At 40.7% G+C, this 23,621-nt stretch overlaps 3 protein-coding genes across 5 annotated transcripts in view; 2 read left to right on the top strand and 1 right to left on the bottom strand.

The window, feature by feature from the left end:
- The first annotated feature begins 477 nt into the window (after positions 1–477).
- On the top strand, positions 478–11,896 carry ppp2cab (protein phosphatase 2 catalytic subunit alpha b). The gene is made up of 7 exons (XM_006785024.3): positions 478–841; positions 8,619–8,828; positions 8,951–9,124; positions 9,234–9,323; positions 9,445–9,606; positions 9,955–10,073; positions 10,225–11,896. Exons 1-7 carry the CDS (start codon positions 740–742, stop codon positions 10,295–10,297), a joined length of 930 nt encoding a protein of 309 aa, XP_006785087.1. The 5' UTR covers positions 478–739; the 3' UTR covers positions 10,298–11,896.
- A 1,704-nt stretch (positions 11,897–13,600) lies between these two features.
- Positions 13,601–20,961, top strand: skp1 (S-phase kinase-associated protein 1). The gene is made up of 6 exons (XM_006785023.3): positions 13,601–13,757; positions 14,401–14,500; positions 14,656–14,729; positions 16,368–16,511; positions 19,927–20,067; positions 20,223–20,961. The coding sequence occupies exons 2-6, from the start codon at positions 14,404–14,406 to the stop codon at positions 20,256–20,258; spliced, it is 492 nt and encodes a 163-aa protein (XP_006785086.1). The 5' UTR covers positions 13,601–13,757; positions 14,401–14,403; the 3' UTR covers positions 20,259–20,961.
- A 108-nt stretch (positions 20,962–21,069) lies between these two features.
- Positions 21,070–23,621, bottom strand: part of tcf7 (transcription factor 7) — a 73,898-nt gene continuing 71,346 nt past the window's right edge. For all 3 annotated transcript variants that reach the window (XM_035905354.2, XM_035905355.2, XM_035905356.2), the window contains one exon: positions 21,070–22,917. In XM_035905354.2, the coding sequence (XP_035761247.1) occupies positions 22,530–22,917 (388 nt within the window). In that variant the 3' untranslated portion in view covers positions 21,070–22,529. The remainder of the gene's footprint in view (positions 22,918–23,621) is intronic.

Raw genomic sequence — 23,621 nt, 5'->3', positions numbered from 1 at the left:
TTTCGGGCGGCGCTCTGTTTTTAGTAAAGGTAGACCACACAGCGTTAGACCGGAAATTATTAGATTTTTCAACAATACCCTAGTCTGACGCAATCTTCACATAATAATAACAATCATCATCATCATCATCATCATAAAAATAATATATCCTCAAACATCTACCATAATAGACGACATTCTGGGATATATGTTATGTATATTTACCAACCTTTGTCACTGTGTAAGTTTCCGAGTGTGGCAGAAATTTATTCAATGTTTACTTGAGCTGTTTACATAAAATTACAATTTACATACGTAGAAAAGTTGTAAAAGGTGGTCAATTAAAAACTCTTTTTTTTCTCGATTATTTGCCAGATGCTAGTTTTTTCTAGTTGCATTGTTGTTATGTTTAAGCCTAGCAAGTTCTTCTTCTTTTTTTCTTTTAGATAAGGGTGCAGAACTTGTCCGCCGAGAAGCTTTTATTTCGAAGCGCAACCGGAAGTTTGTTATTTGCTCGCCAGCGGCTCGACAAGGGTGGATCCTTAACTGTCACCTCTCCCTCCCTCTCCCAGTTTCAATTCAGTCAAATCATCACAGTGATCTGGCAGTTAGCGATACATGCGCCTGTTAGTAAGAGAGTGATTAGCTTCTGCTGTGGCCGTTTTGTAAGCCCTCGAGAGACGGTAACCTCTGGGAGAGTCGTCTCCTAACCCGAATTAGCTAACGTGACAAACTGCAGCAAAACCGAAAACACACAGAAATGGACGAAAAGGCGTTTACGAAAGAACTGGATCAGTGGATCGAGCAGCTCAATGAATGCAAGCAGCTGTCCGAGGGACAAGTAAAAACACTATGTGAAAAGGTAAGATTTTATTTTTTAATTCCCTCCCTTAACTTATTGCTAACGTCTTCTCCCTCCTCACCGCCGCCTTCCAGACATTCTTAAAATGGCGTCTATAGTGTACATTTCACTGCGTTGTGCATGGATTTGACAATCATTACGAGTTGCCCCAGACTTCTGTTCTGTTTAAACAGCTTTACACCGCTAAATAAGAAATTACATGTGGTAGTTTTCGGGCTTCTTGGTGCTTTACCGTGCTGCCAGAATGACCCACAAGCTTTGAATTCAAGTCACATACCACATTTACAGCCCCGCTCATTCACACTGACAGTGACTGCAGCATCTCTTTTAGCCGTGCTGAGTGGAAGTGCTCTGCCTCATTTTATGCCTCAGTATTTATGTATGGAAGCTGTTGGAAAATAGTAAAGGTAAAATGTGGCCAGTTTGCATCAAAATGGAAAGAGATAAAGTTGATTTCTTGTGAGAAAGTCAGGCTTTTGGGGTCCTTTTATTTAGCCTATTAAGGTTGATTGTATCCAGTTTAGGTGCAGCCACTTGGAGCAATGAAAAGGTGAGGAAAAGCTTACTGTATAGCTCTCGGCACAGGGTAATAAATCCAGCCAGTCAATTTATATCAACGAGGAGGTTTTTTTTCCTGCAATAAAAAAAGAAAGAAAGAAAGTTGGCACCTACTTAAGACATTTGGCCATCCAATTATAACAAGTTATTTCTAAGTGGGGCTTAGTTTAGTCGAGCTTAAAATACATTTTTGGTTATCCAATGACCCAAAAAAAAATTAGCAAATTGCTCAGACTTGTTAATTAAGATAACACAGTCTGTTTACCTTCACTATATGTGGATGAATAATGTTTGTTTATGTAGCCAAAGCCCCATCAGTGCCCTAAATGTGCTCTATAGTCTCTGCTGCTCCCAGCCAAAGATAACAAACATGAGAAACCACTGGGCTCTGCACTGTCCACCACTTCTTATTTATGCTAAATTACAATGCAAATGTATATCCTGCTCCTTGTTTCTGTATGTGTTGTTCTTGGGTGTTCTCATTCTTGTTCGCTGAGTGCAAAACTTTGTTTCACATCAAATGTTAGAATGACAATAAAAATCCTTTAAGCCAAAAAACACCCTGAATGAGGGCTAGTCTAAATGAGAGAAACACCTCCTGTAATTCGGCACAATTCAGCAACAGCAGACACTGCAGTCTCCTAAAACACTGCAAGCCTCAATCAAGGCAATTTCCACAAACATCGTGCCATCAAAGTCCTAATCTTGTTAGTTTTTAATTAGATGTGCCTAATAAACTGCCAGCTGATTGTGTGTGTGGTGCTTTTTTTGCCCCTCAGCAGCTCTCACAGGTAGTCAGGAAACTGAGTCCATTATCTGTAACCTTCTGTTTACTCATGTCTATAAATGGAGAGGATGACTTGTTCGAGGCAATAATGCGGGCGGTTTTCAAACTTAAAAATGACCTAATGGATGAAAGTAATGCGTGGCCTGAATTGTAATTTTCAATTTGAGTTCCTTAGTCCTTTGCTTTATTTTTTGCATCACTGCGTTGCATCATTCAGCTTTGGAAACATAGAATTAGTTAAAAATAGCTCAAAAGTGACTTAATGGTAATTTCCCTCAGACGCTGACCTTTGATGTTATCATCACAGTGTGAAGTTGACCTTTAAGCTGGTGTAAGGTGGTTCCTTACTTTACTATTATAATTTTTTTTAAACTAACCTTAATTAACTTGTTATGAGTGTCGTTATGCCCATATGCTTCTGCTTTGGTTGATAACTGGCCATTTGATTTTGTGGTCTGAGCTGAGCTTAACCCCAATCTCTCTGCTCTGTGCTGATTTCCGGCTCTGGATGTCTGGTTGTAAAGGAGCATTTACTCGTAAACATTTTACCACTTTTCTCTCCTCAGATTGTTTTAATTAATACTCTTTTTGTTGGGGTTTTGGATTTGTTTTTTGTGCGTTTTAATCCTGATCTTGATCTGTTTAGGATTTCTGTTTTCTAGAAAGCTCTCTTGCCCAAAGCGTGCTATATATTGTTGCTGCCTTGGGTCATGGTCCATTTTTAGGCTTCCCCCTGCTGGAGAATTGACACCCTGTCCTCTGATTGTTAGATTTATGTGTCAGAAGTCAAGTGACTGACACCATAACTTGACAGCGTATATAGTGAATATTATAAATTTGCTGTTAGGCTTTATGCTGACAGAAGAGGCTTTTTCTTTTTTTTTCTTTTCTTTTTGGACAGTCTTCAGAGTCTGTTTTTCTTTTTATGCTGCAGCTCTGCCCCCCCTCCTTGACTTTTAAAAGGATACAAAGACTGGGCCCTCTACCATGTTTGGAGTTCTGTGTGCTGAAGTTTAAAGGTCTGGTATTCTCAAGCGGAACGTTAATCCCAATATTTGTTTCCATTTGAGTCCCAGTAGTTTTAAATGCTCATTACACTGTGTATCAGGATCCCAAAAAGGGACTGGATCCTTTCCATAGGGCTTAGAGGGAAGGTGGTGGTGGTGGTCAGTGCTTAGCTGAGCATATAAATTGGCCTTTTTATTAATGGAGTTAGTTGGAAAGCACACAGGGATTGTTTATACTAGCCTCTTTGATTTAACACATCGTTTTTTTTTCTGTATGTTGAACTATCTCAAAGACAGACGGATCTTGCGAACACTTGTTGAGATAGCTATACTGGCACAGCACATTAGATCCCGACTGATATAGGATTTTTGAGAGTGATGACAATATTCAGGGATTTAAAATGTGATATCTCAGCAAGTCTTTTCTTTACAGACACACAAAAAAAGATTTCTCCAACTGTAACTGTAGATTTTCCTTTAAATAAATCCTTACTGAGATATTATGATAATTCAGTTTGTTTACTTGTCATAATAAGTCATAAATTGCCCGTATACTCTCCGCCAGACTCAGCCAGCTGTCATGTTTGTGGCATTCCAAGCACGTGTTGCTGACAGGGGAGTCGCAGGCTGCCACATCAACACTTATAACATGGTTTAAGGGTGTTTCTCCTGCCTCCTCTTTACCTTTTAAATCTCTATATATCAGCTGTAGTAAATACTGATATTGGTATATCAGCAAACAGCTAATAATTGAGTGATATATCGGTGATACAGCACATGTGCTGTAGATGGAAGAGCTGCACAAATGATGCAGCGTTCCTCTTTCCTGTTTCCTTCCTAATGGAGCAAAGATGCCATTAAAGCAGCTGAGGGTGGGGTGGGGGGGGCTGTATCATTGTCAGGAGCCCAGTTTCTCCACACTGTCTACTTGTATCTGTCCGTCCACCCCTCCAACCCAGTGAATGTTGTTTATACATTCAGCAGAAGGCTCCCACACAACATCCTCCCGGATTTTAAAAATAGCCGAGGATATGATTGATTGTGAGTTGCATCACTAACACTGTGAAAGCCTTTGTTGCTAAGGGGATCAGAGTGTGTGACTCAGGATAACACTGTTCATTGTGACTCAGATAGAGGCCGTGTCTGTTTTGGGGATGCGTGTGGGTGCAGAGGAATGAGATGTGCTGTGTAATCTGTCCTTCCAGTTGTCTCACAAGAAGTCCGGTCATGCCAGAGCCTGGTGTCAGTGTGCTGAGAGGCAATGCTTTGAAGTGTTCCTCTGTTTAACGTGATTAATTGTTTCCCCAGTTTGCATTATTGTAGGCTCCTCACTCTTAAGAGTCTGGATGTTGTTGCAAAAGTTGTTTGTTTCACAGAAGTAAGGTCATTGGTTTGAAAATTTAGCACTGAGCCAGGTTTTAATTAGGTGACTCCAGACTGGGGTCTGCTTACTGGATACTGGTTTGATGTTGCTGTCAATTTTTCAGAGAAAATGTGATTAAATGAATAATGTGTCACAGAGGGGGAGAGTTAACCTTTTTATGACCTTCTGCTTTTTCCTTTGGCCAAAAATAAACCTATTAAAGGGTTACATAATCATCTAGAGATGGTTTCTGTGTGTAATATTGTAAGCTCCTTATTGTATTATATGTAGATTTATGTATTTTTTGGATTGGCCTCTTTTTTTTTCTATTCTATTTATTTGTTCTCCTTCATCTTTTTGTGCTACTTTGGTTCTACTTCATTTAAGCCATATTTGTATAGCGTGTGTTTTTTGGTATTTTGGCTGCAGTCAGCCACAGTCATTTTCTTATCTTTCGAAACATGTTAACTTGGTCTACTTCATCTTGAATCTTGCGTTGGGTGAACCATCTTTAAGGGTAGATAAGAAATGCAATGACGCAGGTGCGTAGAGACCTCTAAAGTGTGCCACAGTGATGCAATCATTTGGTCACATTGCTGCAGTTGACCCACTTTAGAACTGATGTCATCTGCTTGACCTTTTTTTTTTTTTTTGTATCTTTGTTGAAGTCAGCAGAGCAAATAAAGCTTTCTTTGGCAACTGAGGTCACTGTGTATCTCTGGTTGACTCATTAAAAAAACATCAGAAATGGATGTTTGCTCAGTGATCTTTGTGAGTGCATCCAAGGCAAAATGAGTTGTGAAATACATGTCATCAAAATTCATACTGTCATAGCAGAAATACCAATGAAATTGGACATAACCTGCCACCATTTGTCTGCTGCTCGTGTTAATTATTTTTACAGTGGTTTCACTCGGTGAGGTCGGCAGTATGCATAACATTCAGCTACCATAAATCAGGAGTGAGGTCATTGCTTGTGGTTACAGTCTTGCAGAGCTGTCAGATTTATTTCACCTGAAGCTGTCTGCAGGTGAGCCTTTGGCTGGTTCTTCCACACTGATGACTGATTTAGCTGCCATAAACTGCTGACTTCATGTCGCACTTTGTTGAACGCAGGCCGTCCTGCGCCTTGAGTGCAGTCGTAATCTGGGCAGAGTTTGCTCTCCGTGGCAGGTGTGGCCTGTACTTTGGACGAGGTGCTTGAGTAATCAGTGTGGTCATCCTTTTTCACAATCACAGCTTGTCTGGTTTCCAGAGTACATACTGTTAGTGGACATCTCGTGGATAAACAGTTGCCTCACACACCGTGTTTTGTGGATTTCACTAAATCCGATCTCAAATTGCGAGAAGTGAAAAGTCCTAACATCAGGTGACACTGTATTGATTTAGCTTCTCCAGTTTATGTAATATTTAATCGGAAGTTAATCCCAGGTGATAAAAGTGACATTTTGTGAAGGATATTGACAGGCACCCCACCCCTTCTTTGTGTGCGTAAAGCTATAAAGAGAAAGCACATTATGTTAATCAAGTTATCAGTTTACGCAGAGGTGACACCTGATACGTCACTGAACACATTACACATCGACTTTTGTGTAAGGTTACAGAGCCGAAGATCAAATGTTACACCCAAAAACTTGTTAAGAGTGTTCAAATGATAAATGGAAGAACGCAGACGCTCGTGGGTCGGTCACAAATACGAAGCCAAAGGCTCACATATCTTTTTGTGATTTCATCACATTTCATTGTGTATGTACTCGGTGGAAAACCTTGATGTGTCGGTGGATAACAGTCCTCGTAGCTCTTTTCTTAACTGAGCTGTGCCTGACATATTTGAGGCCTGGTTATAGAACAAAATGACTGGGTTTGCATCTGTGCCTATGCAGCTATTGTTGGAAAAACCCAGAAACTCTTTTAAAGGTTATCAAACCACATGTTTATTGAGAAATAATGAGGTGTCAAAACTCGTCATGAAGCGTACAGAGGAGCTCGTCAAATGCCGTCTCTTTGCGGGAAAGAGTTCATATTTCATATTTAATTGTGCTTCTATCTTTTTTGTGTTATTTACCTTATTGAAATACTTGTTTTGGTTGCTTCTGAGTAAAAAAAATATAGTAGTAAAAGTCTAATTTATTTTATCTGTGTGCAGTTGCTGTTTTTATTGAAACTATTTTAGCTGGAGGAGGAACTGAGAGTTCCTCAGACATGGTGGATAACCTCAAGGCTGAGGAAATAACACATTTTATTTCTTTATTTAATTTATATTTCTCATCTGCCTTATTGGGAAAGTGAATAGTAGTCATTGTGCTCAATAACAAAAAACTGTTTAGATTCCTATCACTGTTGTGTGATTTTGCAAGACTAATTTAGTCTTTTTAGCTCTTCTCCAGTTATACAGTGTTTGAATTGCATGTTGTGCTTAATTAAACTGAAACTGTGAGCAAAGGAAATGAAAGAAATTGAGTGCAGACCGGTGAAAAGTAAAGAGGATCCCAGACAGCCTGACCTGGCCTACTTAAAGTGCGTGTTTGTTTGCTTGTTTATTTCCCCTCACACCACTAATAGGGGTTGGCGTGAGATTGGGATGAAAACTTACCGCTGTTTGACTTGAATGCAGACATCGAGAATATTCTCTTGGGCTTAGCAGCTCAATTGCTTTAAAGGCAGAAACAGCGGTCAGCCTGCCAAGCTAAGCCCAGTCACTGAAAAGCCTCCTGCCTCATGGCTTTATATAGGTCAGCATTGTGCGGCGATGCAACTCCGTCCTTTTAACTCTGAGTTTGTCCCATCTGCTGTTGACAGGCCAGCTATAGCACTCTGACTCTGTCGATTCTCTCTCTCACCCTGTTGTTTAAAGAGGACAGTATGCACGGCTGCTCAGGTTGCGTCGCTGACAAAACATTAGGCTTTCGTGGCTGGAAGAGAGCCACGTTAGACTGACTCCAGGAACAGGGCTTGTTGTGGGTGTCCAGATTTAGTATTGATGCTGTTTAAAGTGTTCCCCTATTGTTTTGTTTTAATCTGGCAACTGCAGCTAAAGACCGCATAACAAGCAGGCAGCTGGCTGGTGAAAATGATTCACAGAATGCCAGGGTATATTTTTAAGCTGGAAAAAAATACACATTTCCCTTCCCCCAAAGAAAACCCTGCTCTGAACTGAGAGGCTCCAAAAAGTGGTTGTTCAAATAAAATATCAGCTTCAGGTTTTTGGTGTGTATTTTTCCTGTGTGCATTGAATGAGACAGCAGTATCCTATTTTTTTCCACCTCCAGAAGCATTAGCTGTAGGCCACACAGTGACTCACGCTCAGCAGCGGCAGGTTTTCGACTGCTTCACGGTGAATTCTGAGTCGATTGAACTATGTCTAAGAATAACATTTCTCATCGCATCTACTTTTAGCTGTAGCGGTCATGTTGCATTGCTACAGCACTTTTGGCTTTGGTTGAGTCCTCTTAAATGAATAATCAGAGCAAACCAAGTGTTTTTCCATCCAGAAGTGGCAACAGCCAGTCTCCAATCATTTTTTTGCGTTGTGAAGCGTCACACTAATTGATTTTTTGGGAAATGTTGCAGTGCAGTCAGAGCTGCAATTCCAAGCACTGCAAGCCAGACCTGCAGGAAACTAATAAAAGACACACACACATACACACATTTTAGAGGCTTACATCCATAGAGAGCTTCTGGTGGTGGTGTTTCGGTTTATGCTATAATCACTGTTTAGCATCTTAATGGATTCCCCGGAGGCTGATGTGGAAATTGGGGAGTGGGGAAGTCAGGAAATTGTCCAGCTCTCAAATAAAGAACAAAGAATGACCCTGGAAATTACATTGTATTGTGCATGTGATTAACGGATCACATGACTTCCTCTGTGTTGGAACTAATCAGTGGCAGGTTTAAATGAATAAAACTTAAAATGTTCTTAGGCCATTGTTGCTTTGTCCCAGCTGCTTTTTGGTATTTCAGACTTGTACATTTTTGGCATGTTTCGATAGTGGGGATCATTTGTTTTTCCAAACCCTGAACCAGGCAGATTTATTTATTGAATTATTTCTTTTTTCCAACCAGGCAAAGGAGATCCTGACAAAGGAGTCAAACGTTCAAGAGGTGAGATGTCCGGTGACTGTGTGCGGAGACGTGCACGGCCAGTTTCATGACCTCATGGAGCTGTTCAAGATCGGAGGGAAGTCTCCAGACACAAACTACTTGTTCATGGGAGATTACGTGGACAGAGGGTACTACTCTGTAGAAACCGTCACTTTACTAGTAGCACTAAAGGTAAGTGATATGTTCTGACATTTGACTTTGTCTAAACCTGAAATGTATTCATTTATTTATTTGAATAAGAATTAAAAAATAACATTCAGATCTTTTTTTTTTTTTCTTTTTTTCTTCCTCAGGTACGCTTCCAGGAGCGCATCACAATCCTCAGAGGGAATCACGAGAGCAGACAGATCACGCAAGTGTATGGCTTCTATGATGAGTGTCTACGGAAATATGGCAACGCCAATGTTTGGAAGTACTTCACAGACCTGTTCGATTACCTCCCCCTCACTGCCTTGGTAGACTCTCAGGTAAGAATATAAACTCGGTTTCACATATGTAAGCGTAATGTTCTGAAAGAATCAAACATTAGTAGAGGAAATATTAATTAGATTCATGTTTTCCTTCCTCTCCCTCTAGATTTTCTGCCTTCATGGAGGCCTGTCACCATCCATAGATACACTGGATCACATTAGGGCATTGGACCGTTTACAGGAAGTGCCACATGAGGTAACAATGACCTTTTAAATACATCTATAATATTTGAAAGCTAAATTGAGCTAAAAAGAGTGGCTGTTTAAGTCCATCCAGCCCATAAACCAATTTGTTGTTTCCTCCTTGTCTCCTGTAGGGTCCCATGTGTGACCTGCTGTGGTCGGACCCGGATGACCGCGGTGGCTGGGGCATCTCTCCGCGAGGAGCCGGCTACACATTCGGTCAGGACATTTCGGAGACTTTCAACCACGCCAACCGCCTCACATTGGTGTCCCGTGCCCACCAGCTGGTTATGGAGGTATGTCACTGGCTCATTTGATGTGCATACAAATAATCCATCTGCTGCTGAGGGTGAATAAGCTCAGGAAAGACGGCTCTTCCAACCGGCAGTCAGCACGCTAATATGAATTTAACTGAAACAAAGAGCCGGTACGATAAATAGCTCCAACCTTTGGAAGTGCACTAACCGTACAAAAAAATGGAGTTGAAAGCCTGGCTGCTACAGAGAACAACGGAACAAAATGGTTATATCACCATCGACCAGTCATACAGAGTTCAAGGGCGAGTTCAGTTTTAGATTTGCATTAGAGTTGCAGTTTATTCTGAATTATACATTTCCAGTGAATAATGCATCTGCCTCCCTCAGGGTTACAACTGGTGCCACGAGAGGAACGTGGTGACAATATTTAGCGCTCCCAACTACTGCTACCGCTGCGGCAACCAGGCGGCAATCATGGAACTAGACGACACCCTAAAATACTCTTTGTAAGTACCGAAAAGTCTTAAATCTTTAGGTTTTATTTTAAACCCTGTAAAATCTAAGGCACGATGCATTCTGGTAGCTTTGGCTGTAATTGTATATAAAACATATAGTGGTTAACAAATCGTATTTATTCTTTCTACTCCTTCTACCCAGCTTGCAGTTTGATCCAGCGCCTCGCAGAGGGGAGCCCCACGTCACTCGCCGCACCCCAGACTACTTCCTGTAAACTCTGATCGCCCTTTGACATTTGTACAGTATGACTTTCAACTGATGACAACATGAACTGGGAGGGTGAAAGACTTGGTGTGGTGCAGGAGGCACACCGGTACACATTGTATATCAACACACACGAAAAAAACAACTATTTAAGCATTTAGCAAAAAACAATGTCCGTGTCTGAGGATGGACCAAAAAGTGTGTGCCATAATCATAACAATATCCATTGCCGAGGACTTGTATTGCAAATCTTCCCATTATATGGAAAAAACAAAACAGAAATGTTTAAATTCCCTTTCCTGTTACTGTGTAGCTGGACTGATGGCACCGAGGTCCAAGACATAAATTTTGCTACTCTGAATGCGGCTGTTTGAGTCCCACGCGCCATGGCTTATATTGAGTAGATCTGAACGTGATCTGTTTGCACTTTTGTAAATGAAAAGAAATGTAACATATGTCAAAATATGGAAAAGATTTCACACTACAGATGTTTGTTTGTTTTTTCCTTTTTTTTTCTTCCCAACCCAAGCTCTACACAAGGTTTCTTGTTCTTGTTTTTTTAATTAATAAATTTTTTTTGCTTTGTTTTGTTTTGTTTTTTGCAGTCACACAGCTTGGTGTTTAAGATTACATTGAGTGTTCATCCACTTCAGCTCACTGACTCCCTCTGAGCTACAGCATCTGTATTAACCAAACAATTTTATTAATAAAGACGAAGGTGGCTTCTTGATGTGAATATGCTCTTGTGTTTTTGTTTGTTTGTTTGTCCTCATATAAAACAGTGTTATGGTTTGAATTACACTGTCCTTGCATTGTCCTGGGATTAAATTTCAATTTACATTGATGCCAAAATTTACCACAATTTTGCATTTTTCCCACCGATGAATTTCAAGTATGAACGTGAGCACCCAGTTTTGGTTTTTTTTAGTTTTTTTTTTTATCTTTTATCTCTTAGGAATGCTATTTAGAAGTGTTTTACTTATGATGATAAGTACTTTATCTCATATTTGGTGAATTAGTTTTTATTATAGCAATTTAAGTGATGATGCAAAGCCAATAATAAAATCTGGCAGATGCCTCTCAGCCAGATATCACTGTTTTATAGAAGGTGATAGCATGTGGCTAAGACTTCCGATGGCTGTCCTTGTCTCAGCAGAGCTGAAACAGTCTGTTAGAGAAGGTGGTCAGGATCCTCCATGATGGTTTGCTCTCCACCAGTGCTTCAAAAGTGTCCAGTTTGCTGCTAATCACAGACCTAGCCTTGCCAGGCAGTTAATTTACTCAGTTGGTATCTCAGCTCTAAAGCTGCTGCTCCCCCAGCCAACCACAGTACAGGGAACAGCAGTCACTACATCTCAGTGATCTTTGCAGTGCAATGATCATTGCAATCTTCATTATTTTGCTGCATCCATTGATTTTTGAGGAAACCAAGCTTGCCCTTCTCATTCTGGTATACAACCTGTTGTCTATAAAGAAGAATTAATATCCCCAAAGATAAGTGATCTTTTATGAACTTGGATGCTTATAGAACTAATACATCACAATTTATTAAAATTTTGACTGTATCTGACTTTTTATTTTTAAATTAAAGTTTTTAGCTGTCATAACACCCACTGTGCATTTTTGTGTGTGTCCTACTGCAGCTAAAGTGCTGTGATGACTTACTATTTTGAAATTAAGTGGCATCAATTCAAGGATGGCTTTCAATGAACACTTGAACGCACCATGGAAACCGCTTGAGAGGATCCGTAATAGGGGAAAAGCGCCATCCAATGGTAGCTCTAAATACTACAATAAACGCTGCGGTTTGATAAACAACACACGCAGGGTTTTAATTTTGGAAATTACTGTATGAAACAAGGCTTATTTAATATAATCTATCCCAAGTGAATCTTAAATTCGTGAATATCTTTATATTTAAGATAGCATTTTTTTGGACATGTGCAGAGAAGACAGAGTTGATATACAGGACAAAGCATGATGAATAGGGAGCTCCCAGGCAGCAGCAAAAGAGCAAGACCACAGACAAGGAAGAAAAACACAGGGTTTTTCTGACAGGACAGGATACTGGGGTGATGATTGAGATGATGCTCAGCAGATTGTTAAAGGGAACGACCAGAAGAAAAAGATTATAATTACACAGCAATGTTAAACATCTCAAATGTTTGAGACTTTGCTAGACTGTCTTAGTAAAAAACAGTCTAGAAAAGGTAGGACAGCATTAAAGTGGGCCAATGTACGCTTTAACAACCCCCACCAAGTGTGGTGAGGCATCCAAGCCCTCGCCAACTACATGGCCAGAGTCCTCCAACCCTTAACAGCAGCCTCAAACTTGCAGAGGAGCTCAACACCTTCTTTGCTCAGTTTGAGACCACCACTTGTCCTACTGGTGGTCAGGAAATAACCTGAAGCTGAAAGTCCTAAAAAAAAAGAACTCATAATGGACTTCAGGAGGCACAGACAAGTCCACTACCCTCTCATTATAAATGGAGAACAGGTTGAATCTGTCTTCATCTTTGGGTTTCTGGGCACCCACATCTCTGCTGATCTCACCTACAGCCACAACACCAACATCCTGGTAAGGAAGGCCCAGCAGTGGCTGCACTTCCTCCTTGTCCTTAGCCAGCATAACCTGGAGTAGAAGCTGCTGCTGGCTTTCTACCGCTCCTCAGTGGAGAGCGTGCTCTCCTACTGCCTGGGTAGGCAGAGGCCACAACTGAGAACAGGCTGCCCAGAGGGTAATTAACACCACCCAAAATATAATTGGCTGCCCTCTTCCACCCCTGGGTACCATCACAAGCTCATCCTGTCTAAGGAAAACCAAGACAGGTGACCCCTTGCACCCCGCTCACCACCTGTTTGACCTGCTGGCCTCTGATCGGTGCCTCAGATCAGTGGAGGCCACACCTCCAGACTCACAAACAGCTTCTTCACCTGGGTCTTTCGGACTGTCAACAAACACTAGCTCTCTAATGTGTGAGTTGTTTTGTATATTGTATATTGTTTTGTATACATTCCCTCTTGGCTGTATGTATTTCTTCTGTTTGCTTTTTATTCTTGTTGTCCGCCACAGTTGGTGTGGAGCACCCACGATTTCGTTGTACACGTACAATGACAATAAAGGGCTATCCTGTTCTATGCTAATATACGGGGAAAAGTATGCAAACCTAACATGCCTATCACATTATACTTATACATATATCTTGGAATAATTTAAGAGACTTGGGATATTTCACAATATCAAAGGCAGAAGGACCCTGAGATTACCAGTCAAAGAAGGGTGGATAATTTGAGCCCATACTTAACCCCTCCCCTACGAGGAAAAAAGGCGTATTAGTCGCCGGAAGGTAGGCTCAGGCTCTTAGGTTGGTCCAGGGACTACCACCGGTTGTCTGTGTTTGCGCGTCTGTCGGGTGCTGCTGCTGACTACAGAGGAAATTGACCTCTGGATTAGCGTTAAAACAGTCACGGTACGTAGCTTAGTTAGCCCAGGTTGAGTTTTGCAGCTTGGGATGAACTGCTCTTTGTTTAATTTTGCTTGTGTCTTTATTTGAAGAGCCTCGCTGTGGCTGCTAAGAGGCCTCAACTAACGTCGACATTAGGCGTTAGCTTAGCTATAACATTGTGCATGGTAACGCTAGCTTCCTGGTTAGCCTAAATTTTAACCGATAATATGAAAATATTATGGTTGAGCAAAAAGCAGCGAAGCCAACTTTTATGTGTTTTAAGTAATAACACGCACTAGCTTCAGTTGTCTATAAACAGTATTCAAATAAAAGGTAGCTGCTCGACTAGCATTGCCGCTGTTTAGCCCGTGTCGTCGGTAGCTAATCGTAGGTTAGCTTGAGGTAAGCTTTAACGTTTGTTTTTGAGTTTATTTTTCTAATACTAAGGTCCGCACAGGTAATTTTTAGTTATTTATATACTGGGATATTATTACCGTATTCGACTAATAATCATGTAAACGATCTTTCTTGCAATAGCTGACAAATTAACTCCCAGACGTAGAATAGCAGTTGCTAATGCGTGTTTACTACTAAGGTTCGTAAGTTTGTTTTCAGAAGTGTTGTCTCCTTGCACAGGCTTTTAATATCTTAACGTGTTGCCTTATAGATAATGCCCACAATAAAACTACAGAGTTCTGATGGGGAAATCTTCGAGGTGGACGTTGAGATAGCCAAACAGTCTGTCACCATTAAGACCATGCTTGAAGGTAAGTGTTGAATCGCGGTAAACGTTTTGGTTATCAAGTCACAACTGCCATAAATAGGACACCCCGCAGTTCACAAATATAAGGTTTATACTCCACTTAATTAAACCATAATATGGACATAGGCTACAAATGTGTAATGTTTGAATCTTTGACAGATTTGGGAATGGATGATGAAGGAGATGATGATCCAGTTCCCCTTCCTAACGTGAATGCTGCCATCCTCAAGAAGGTACAGAATGCACACATTGAAGTGTCCAATGGGTTTTTGTTCACACACAGACTGTGTGGGTGGTGTTTTGTTGGATGTGGGAGGGGTTGATTCCTTGCTTCCTGAGATGCTATTAACTAATGGCGTTCATCTCGCCTGCTCTGGAGAAGGTTATCTTTTAGATCCATGCTTCCCAAATGCTGTATGTTGTGAGGCAAATGCCTTGGAGTTTTCTTACAACCTTAGTTTATTATAATATGAACAAGTGATGAATGAGCTGCTTATTTACTTTATCAGCAGACCTACTTGGTACACACTAATTTCCCATACATAGGCAAATTATATTTACCAAAGTTTAAGGTGGAACCCCAGCCTGTTGTGTGGCTTGACACAAAGGTTCCGATTGATAAGAAGGAAGATGAAAATTTGAGAGGCGGAGTGAATGACTTTCTTTGGTAAAGCAAGTAAACACTGGTCCACAGATTTAAAATGAATAAATGTCTGGAAAAAAAGCAGTGTTAAAGCTACCTCTCATGACTTTAGGTGGTCAGGCTGGGCAGAAATTGTTTGGCCATATAATCATTTGCTAATCTAAAAAAGAATTTGGAAGAAGAGGCCATAGAATCTGTGTGCCTTGAAATTTTGGGCTTTGCTCGTGGTTGTAGTTGGGAGGTAAATGTAAATGAAAGCGCTAGCTTCTAGCCTGTGATGGTGTCCTCGGAGATGATGTAGACTTTTGTATATGGTGAGAGGGTCTAAGCCAGGGGTGGGAAATGTCAGTCCACGAGGGCCGGTGTCCCTGCAGGTTTTAGATGTGTCCTCGAACCAACACAGCTGATTTAAATGGCTAAATTAGCTCCTCAACATGTCCTGAAGTTCTCCAGAGGCCTGGTAACGAACTAATCATGTGATTCAGGTGTGTTGACCCAAGGTGAGATCTAAAACCTGCAGGGACACTGGCCCTCGTGGACTGAGATTGCCCACCCCTGGTCTAAGCAGAGCTCGTAAGTGGCAAAGAGTGGTACTTTGTGTCCTGCGGGTAAGCTCGCCTAAGAATTTGAATTGGGTTTGGTTGCCTTCCCCTTATAGTTTTAACATTTTAGCACTGCCAGGCTAAAGCTGAAAGAATAAGCTGAAATGATCTTCTGTGCCAGTCAATCAAAACACATCTTAGAAGCACATTGTAATAATCTAGGAAACTTGTGTTATAGCTGGACAGTGTTATAGCTGGAAAGAGCTGCTGATGTATTTTCTGAGAGTAATGGGCTCAGATGTGGTTCAGAGTTTCAACAAAATCTGAACATCAAAGTTTTGAGGTGGACCTGGAAAAATGGACAAAATGCAATTGTTTCTCATCCTCAGTTTTACCTTTTTATTTTCATGCCAGCAAATCATCTAATCACATTTTTGGCAACAGAAGTTCTGATTTTTTTTTTTTTTTTCTTTCTCCTTACTACTCTCATTCCTACACTTTCTTACAAGGAGGTAACGACCTGGAATCTGTGTGAATTGATCCTAATTTGTGGCAAAGAATTGCCATTTAATTTTGGTATTCAAACCTTTTATGGGCAGTTTAAACAGCTGATGGGTGCTGTGCATAATGGGTTACCTTGGTTAAAACCACGTGTTTATTTGTTATTGTCTGTCTTTCTTTTTCAGGTGATTCAGTGGTGCACTCATCACAAAGATGACCCCCCTCCTCCTGAGGACGATGAGAACAAGGAGAAAAGGACAGATGACATCCCTGTATGGGATCAGGAGTTCCTCAAAGTGGACCAAGGCACCTTGTTTGAACTCATTCTGGTAAACATACTTAAATTATTTTGCTTTTTTTTTTTTGATTGAACTACAACTAACAGGTGTAAGCAAAACCTTGCCCTATACCTAACCTTAACAGCAACACATGGTTGATTATCACATCATTGCAAATGGATCTTACCGAGTTGTCTATATTTGTATTGAAGCAGTTTTAATAGAAAAAGGACCTTTTTAAAACAAAAGAAAACAAAAACAGTGGTTAACAGATGCTCAGTTAAACTGCAAGCCTGTCAATGGTGTCCCTGCAGTTAGCTACAGTGAAGTATCCCTCCCTTTCTTTGCAGTGACTGTCACATAATCCCACTGATGTGTCTGTCACTTAATCCTCCTCCTCTGAGTCCTGAGCTGCTGCACTTCACTCAACTTTTTGCTTTTTATTTTATTTATGCCCTCCACCATTGCTACCCGCTGCTTCTTTCCTGGTGCCTCTGTCTTAAGCCAGTTTTTGGTGATGGCCTTCTTTGCTGCAGAAAGGAGACTTTTAGCCAAGTAGCGGTCCTTTACATGTACAGCACCTTCAAAGTATCCAAGATACAAAACAAGGCAAGTTCTGGGAATTATATAATCTAATATATCACAGAGAGCTGAGTGAATTTTGACCCAGAAAGTGTGAATTTTTCTACATTTCTAGAAAATGTGTGTATGATCTGGTTCCATCCATCCGCACAGCTTCCATCACTGTTGTGTATTGGTTTGTTTATTTTTAATCTTAGGTGTAATAAAATAGCAAATTAGTTTTTTTCCAAATGAATTCTCTCCACTTTAATGATTGAGTTGTTTTTATGTTCTTTCCACGTTCTTTCAGTGATTTTTTTTTTTTTATTTATTTTTTTTATAAATTTATTTAATTTAAAGGATATTATCGGGTTCCTATCTTGGTCTTTAGTTATGTATTCGGGGGTCTTTTGTATACCTATGTTTGTTTGAATTGGGACATGGAGTGTGGAGAGCTCCACATCCTTCCAGCGAGCCCCATAATCATCACTACACCAATATGTTATCTGGCGTATCTGTGCAGCATGAAAATATTCTTTTAAATTAGGAAGTGACACTCCTCCTTTCTCTCTCTCGATCAAAGGCTTTTTCTTTGTCAAAACTTATCAACCCAGCCAGTATATTGTCTTTATGTATTTGGTGTATAATGTGTAGGGTCCTTCTAATATTTTGTGCCGGTCTATTTTTGACAAAACCTGCTTGGTCCTCATCTATCAGGTCTGGTATAAATGACTGGAGCCTATTTGATAAGACTGCAGTGTAGATTTTATAATCAACATTTAACACATATATAGGCCTGTAATTCTGGCAGTATTCCTTTTGTGTTTGTGCTTTTGGTAGTACTGTGATAATTGCCTCCCTCCAAGAGAGGGAATCGCATGTTTAGTGTGACTCTAACTAAAAGTCAGGTGGAGTAAGGATATCAGTTCTTTTCCAGATTTCTTATACCATTCAGCAGGAAACCCATCACTGGACTTCACCCAACTTTTAACGTTATCTTCTCTTTATTGGTCGTAATGACAAAAGGGTACGATATCAGAAGCTATAAAGACAACACTATGCTGTGGACTTTGGTCGTGTGATTTTAATCGCTGTTTCGTAACTGTTCAGGTGCTTTCCCAAAAACAGCCAAAAAAGGAACACAAGCTTTTCTCTGAAGCTACTTTTTAATGGTTTGTGCTTCACAACAGTGCTCTCGGTGCCGCATCAGAACTATGATGCGGTCTTAGGGTCAAAAGCTCAACAAACCTACCAACAACTTTTGACATGTGGTGGCGGTGGACAGTAAAAACAAGACCTTCAGCTGGCAGGAGGCAAAGAAACCAAAGTAGAAGGAAAGTTGATGTTGTGCGTTACAATTAAGGGAATTATTCCACATTTGTTTGTATTGACCACAGGAGGCAAAAGCTTTTCTCATGCACTCTGGGTGTGGTTTTTTTTCTTCTTCTGCTAAACAAAAGTCTCGAAAGTCTTGACATTTTTTTTGCTTGAGGTTTTAAATGTTAAGGTTGTGCTTTACACTGAGAAGTCCAAATACTTATGTGAATTAATGCATTTATAGTGTTGTAGCTTCGTTGTATAGTTGTCTCATGCTGAGAATTTTAGGCCAGTTGAATCCTCTATAAAATCTGCTGTTACATCACCAGCCTTGGTGGGTCACAGACTGGTAATATTAGATGTAAAGATAACACTGTGGGCTAAATGTTGCCTTAATATGCTCAGATATCTTTACCACTCCAAGTAGTCTTTGTGAGAGAGAGGGAGAGCAGCGTGCATTCATATAGTTGAGCTGTGGAAATGGCATTTATTTTTCTTTATGTATTCAAACTTCAGTTGGCAAAATCTACTGGAATCTACAAGGACCTGTCACAGGTCTGTGAAATATCCTACTGGCTGTAGCAGAATTGGTTTAAATGGAAGTGGTCTGGCTCTCTGGGGTGCTGATCCAGAGTCAGCAGCTGGAGTCGATATATAGTGGCTTTTTTTTTTCTTTTCTTTTTTTAAAAAAAATAGTAATCACTTTTATGCACCTTTGTGTATATAGTGTTTATTTTCTCTTGTAGTCCTTTTAATATGCTTAATCTTTCTTAGAAAAATGATTTCTTATACTTTATTTATTTCGCTCAGTGGCCAGTTCAAACAAGACACAAATGTTGCTTAGCAACAGCTGGAGGTCTGATGGTTTGGGCAACTGTGTTTAGAAGAGGGAGGGATTTGGAAAGACTCATTTATTCATTTTTTTTAAAAAAAAAAAAATCCCCTCCACCTTTCTCAATGTGTGAAACAACATGTAGTGATGTTGGGGTTCATGTAAAATGTAACCTTAGCAATGCCTGGAAGAGATGGATAAATGGGTGGTGTGTCTGTAGCTTCGTGGAAATGAAAGCGATGGTCCTGCGTCAGTAACCTGAGTTGACCCCACCCCCCGTGACTTGAATATGTTTACAAGCACAAAGGCTGAGAGGAAGGGGTTCAGAAGAGCACAGCAGCTGCTCCTGTGCCTTATGAAAATCAATACAGAAGTCTTATTAAGCGATCACTGGTCAGCATATGTAAGGCTAAATGGTTTCTACAGGGTAATTTACTTAAGGATCATGGGAAAGGAGTGTCGTGTGGTGTGTGTGGGTTTTTTTTATTTATTTTTTATTTTTTATTATTATTAAATAAATTGTATGCTTGAATTGAATGCTTTTCAGGGATAACTATCATCCCTCATCAGACTGATTGGTAATTCAAACTACGCTTTTTACTTTATTCAGGTGTAAATAACAAATCCAAAACACAATATGCTTTGTTGGGTTCTGAGATCTAAGTGTTGTTGAGGTATCAGTTGTCCTTGTGTGCTCTTTCACCGCTTCCCTCCCTCCTGCAGCTCCTCATTCATATCTCCGTGTTTTCTGTTTAGGCCGCCAACTATCTGGACATCAAAGGCCTGTTAGATGTCACCTGCAAGACGGTGGCCAACATGATCAAAGGCAAAACCCCAGAGGAGATCAGGAAGACTTTCAACATCAAAAATGATTTCACAGAGGAGGAGGAAGCCCAGGTACTTATTCCAACCCATCAGCTGTCTGTCAGAAAACAAAAGGCTTTCATAAGCAACGAGAAATCACTTGGATGTTGCGGATGGGATTAAAATGGTGATCACAAAGTTGCATTCCACACCTTTGTGGATGATTAATTTGTCCCTCTCTTCCGCAGGTACGCAAAGAGAACCAGTGGTGTGAAGAAAAATAAGAGGAAGATCTTGCCAACACTACCACACTGAAAAGGATTCTCTCTGCTAACTGGTTGCACTGGCGTTGTTCATACTTGTTAATATTTACATTTAGTATATTTAGAGCCACATCCCTCGCTCCCCACCACCATCACTTTTCCTTAATTTCTGATAATAGCATGACTATTTTAACTTGCCTGTGTGGTGTCGTTAATTTAAAGCCAAGCTCTCTTCTGTTTGCGCACACTCACGTTGTGTATTGACATAAAATAAATGGTCCTGGTTTCACGGCTTTGTATCCTTTTAAAGATTCGAAGACTCCTCAGATTTCCCCTGTTATTAACTGCTCTGGCTTTGTTTTTTTTGTTTTTTTTAAACTTGACATTTTGTTTTCTTTTAGGTTAAGTGAATGAATAAAATGCATTTTTTGACAATGGATATGCGAGGGTGAATTTGTTTTCTTCTTTTTGCTCTGTAAATGTGTCCATTTTGTGAAACCATGTCAAGGAGACGTTTATAGGAAAAGTGAAGTTTGAGGTAGAATGATTACTTTGTTTTTAAATGCATAATGTCCCCCTGGACTCGAAGTACTTGTGTTATCACGCAGCGTTGGGTAACACGTGCCCTGTTGTAGTGAATTGAAAACTTTTCCCAGTTAAGCTCTGATGCTGGTTTTTTGGGATGCTCAAACATACTGAAGGAGTAAATAAAACATTAAATGGATGGTGTCTGTCACTTTTTGTTTTTAGTTGTGGTTGGTGGGGGTCTAAATCTCAAGGAATCATGGACCAGATAGTCAAAACACTTTATTACAACAATCAAAAACACAGTAACACATCAAAGGCATTTAAAAGAAAAGAAAAAAATAAAATAAAAAGCTGGACATCTTTGAGGCGCTGCCACTATTGCAAACTACTTCTAGCACAATAGCTCTCTCTGGTGGAGGGAAACTATATTGCTGTACAAAAAACTCAGCTTACAGTTTGTCCACAGAGTTAGAAGTTGTAAGCAGAAAGAAAAATTAAAGCCTTATTAAGAAAATCAAAATGTCTGTTACGTTAGCTGTAAAAAATGCAGAGTAAGACCATGACACTTGACAAAAAAACTTTGCACAAGACAAACAAATGTATTGCTTTAAGAAATGGTAGAAACTAACTTTTTTTTTAAAAGAATATTTTTTAAACTTTTTTTTTAAATTTTTTTTTACATAAAACCATATAAAAGTTTCATTATAAAACTTTACAACACAATGCAATATAATAGTACCCATTTGGTCTCAGTTTAATCTGCTGCGCTGGAAAATGTTCAAAGGAAAACAAGACTTAAAAAAACAACAACACTCTTCTGAGGGATTCCCACCTGTAGAAAGCCTGACCTTAAAAATCATGAGATTCAAACAAAAAAATAGCACTAGTTATGCAAAAACACAAACAATGTAACAGTTGGTGAAGCCATAGATTGACAGCCTGAAAGTGCCTAAAAGTAATGTGAACTTCAGAATTTTCTTTTTAAAACTGCTGGAAATATATATATTCATATATTTTTTGTCAAAGAAGCTGCACAAGTATTCATAAAAATGTTTGGGGGAAAAAAAGGGGAAACTTAAAGTCAGACTGTGAAGTGGCAGCTATTGAAAGTGAATCCATGCCTCTTGGAATCTGAGGTTCTGCTGGTCAGGTTGGGTGGCAGTTGGTCCTTGCTCCCCTCTTGTGGTTCTTATAAATGGGTGATAACATTTCCAGGAGATGGATGTGATGGTGAAGCTTTAAGAGTAAAAGTATGTCAGATTGTCATCGCTATGGAGTTACTTATCCATAAGGTATGATAATCACTTCAGTTGAGTTTTAACTGCAGCAGGTGGAGCCAAAGAACCGCAATCATTTTTTTTATTGTTTTGTTTTTGCATGCACCTTAGCATTGCTCGCTACTATGTGTTCTAAAGCTGGTGGATTTTTGGTCACCAGTTCAGCAGCTGGATCCTTCAAATTGGCTTGTGTCAGCTTAATGTAATGTCACGTGACAGATCTCTTTGAGGACTTTGTGACCGTTGTAAAAATGCAGATATTGAAGAATCCAGCCTCTGAACTAAGAGACAGCTACTGTCCTACTGAGGATAGGGTGGAGTAGGGGAGGGATCGATGCCTTCAACTTGCTCCTTTTTCTGTAACATCAAATGAACCTCAGGGGGAGGGGGTGTACATAAAACTGATGTCAGCTGATGAGGATGATCGTAACGGCTCTGGAGGAAGCTGAGGAGTGCGGGGGTTGTTGATGTGAGCAGACCACAGCCATCACTGGGTCTCCGTTAGCACTTTGAGAGAGAGTCCTGCGGCCTTGGCGGCCGACAGCACTGACGGGCTGTGCGTCTGCTTGCTGGACAGTTCCGGGTGTGCGTGGGGGTGCTTTGCTGCGAGCGTGCGGAGGTCCCCGCGTTTGCCGGCAGACTGCTCCGGAGTTAAGCGCGTGTGTGAGAGTGTATACGCTGGCGGAGACAAGGGGAGACGCGCCGAAGGGGAGGTGGGCGGCGGGGAGCAGCCCGGGGAGGGGGGCCGCTGGTGCTGGAAGAGACGGTGTCGGGCGGGAGAAGGGGACGGGGGAGAGTCTATAGCACTTAAATCTGAAGAAGTTGGGCTGGGGCAGCCTCCTCCTTGAAGGTAGCGAATGCACTTCTTTTTCCTCCTAGGAACAGTCAGAGAGAGTTATCTGTGAATAAAGTGTGGATGGTAAATGTCAGCAGGCTTTAGTGAAGATGCAACATTCACACTGAGGTCAATGAGCAGGGACACAAATGGACACAGCGAACAATAGCAGTATGTGGATGTCTCTACGTGAAGGAGGTCAGTCCCAGAGCAATGTAAATGCCACCATTTGCACATTGTGAGTCTCTGTGCGTTTATGGCAAAAGGGTGGTTTCTGTTAGACACGCAATCTGCATCACAACAGTGTCAGATGCAGATTGGCTCACTACAGCGTCAGTCTGTGTTGCTCCAGGACGACAATAGCAGCTGACCAGTCGTGCTGTTATTTAATTCAGTTTTGCTTATATAGAGCCAAATCACAACAACTGTCACCTCAAGGTGCTTTATATTACAAGGCAGAGATCCTACAATCAAATGAGAGCCTTTGAGCGAGCAGTTGGCGACAGTGGGAAGGAAAAACTCCCTTTTAACAGGAAGAAACCTCTGGCAGAACCAGGCTCAGGGAGGAGCAGCCAACTGGTTAGGGGTGAAGGGGCGGAGACAGGACAAAAAACACACTGTGGAAAGTGAGGCGGAGTTTAATGACAACTAATGAATAAATGCAGTGATGTGTAAGGATATAGTGAGAGCTTCAGTGACAGAGATTTGAGAATGAGGGCAAAGTTTGCTTTCCTGCTAGCTCGT

This window comes from Neolamprologus brichardi, chromosome 10, assembly GCF_056152115.1.
Source record: "Neolamprologus brichardi isolate AB-2024 chromosome 10, ASM5615211v1, whole genome shotgun sequence".
In the NCBI taxonomy this organism is placed as follows: domain Eukaryota; kingdom Metazoa; phylum Chordata; class Actinopteri; order Cichliformes; family Cichlidae; genus Neolamprologus; species Neolamprologus brichardi.
This window is presented reverse-complemented; position numbering and strand designations above follow the sequence as displayed.

Excerpts from the sequence above, each read along its gene's own strand:
- ppp2cab (XM_006785024.3), top strand. The coding sequence starts at position 740 with ATGGACGAAAAGGCGTTTACGAAAGAACTGGATCAGTGGATCGAGCAG. Across the intron at positions 8,829-8,950 it reads CTTTACTAGTAGCACTAAAG|GTACGCTTCCAGGAGCGCAT; the intron begins GTAAGTGATATG and ends TTTCTTCCTCAG. Across the intron at positions 10,074-10,224 it reads GACACCCTAAAATACTCTTT|CTTGCAGTTTGATCCAGCGC; the intron begins GTAAGTACCGAA and ends CCTTCTACCCAG.
- skp1 (XM_006785023.3), top strand. The coding sequence starts at position 14,404 with ATGCCCACAATAAAACTACAGAGTTCTGATGGGGAAATCTTCGAGGTG. Across the intron at positions 14,730-16,367 it reads ATGCTGCCATCCTCAAGAAG|GTGATTCAGTGGTGCACTCA; the intron begins GTACAGAATGCA and ends TTTCTTTTTCAG. Across the intron at positions 20,068-20,222 it reads CAGAGGAGGAGGAAGCCCAG|GTACGCAAAGAGAACCAGTG; the intron begins GTACTTATTCCA and ends TCTCTTCCGCAG.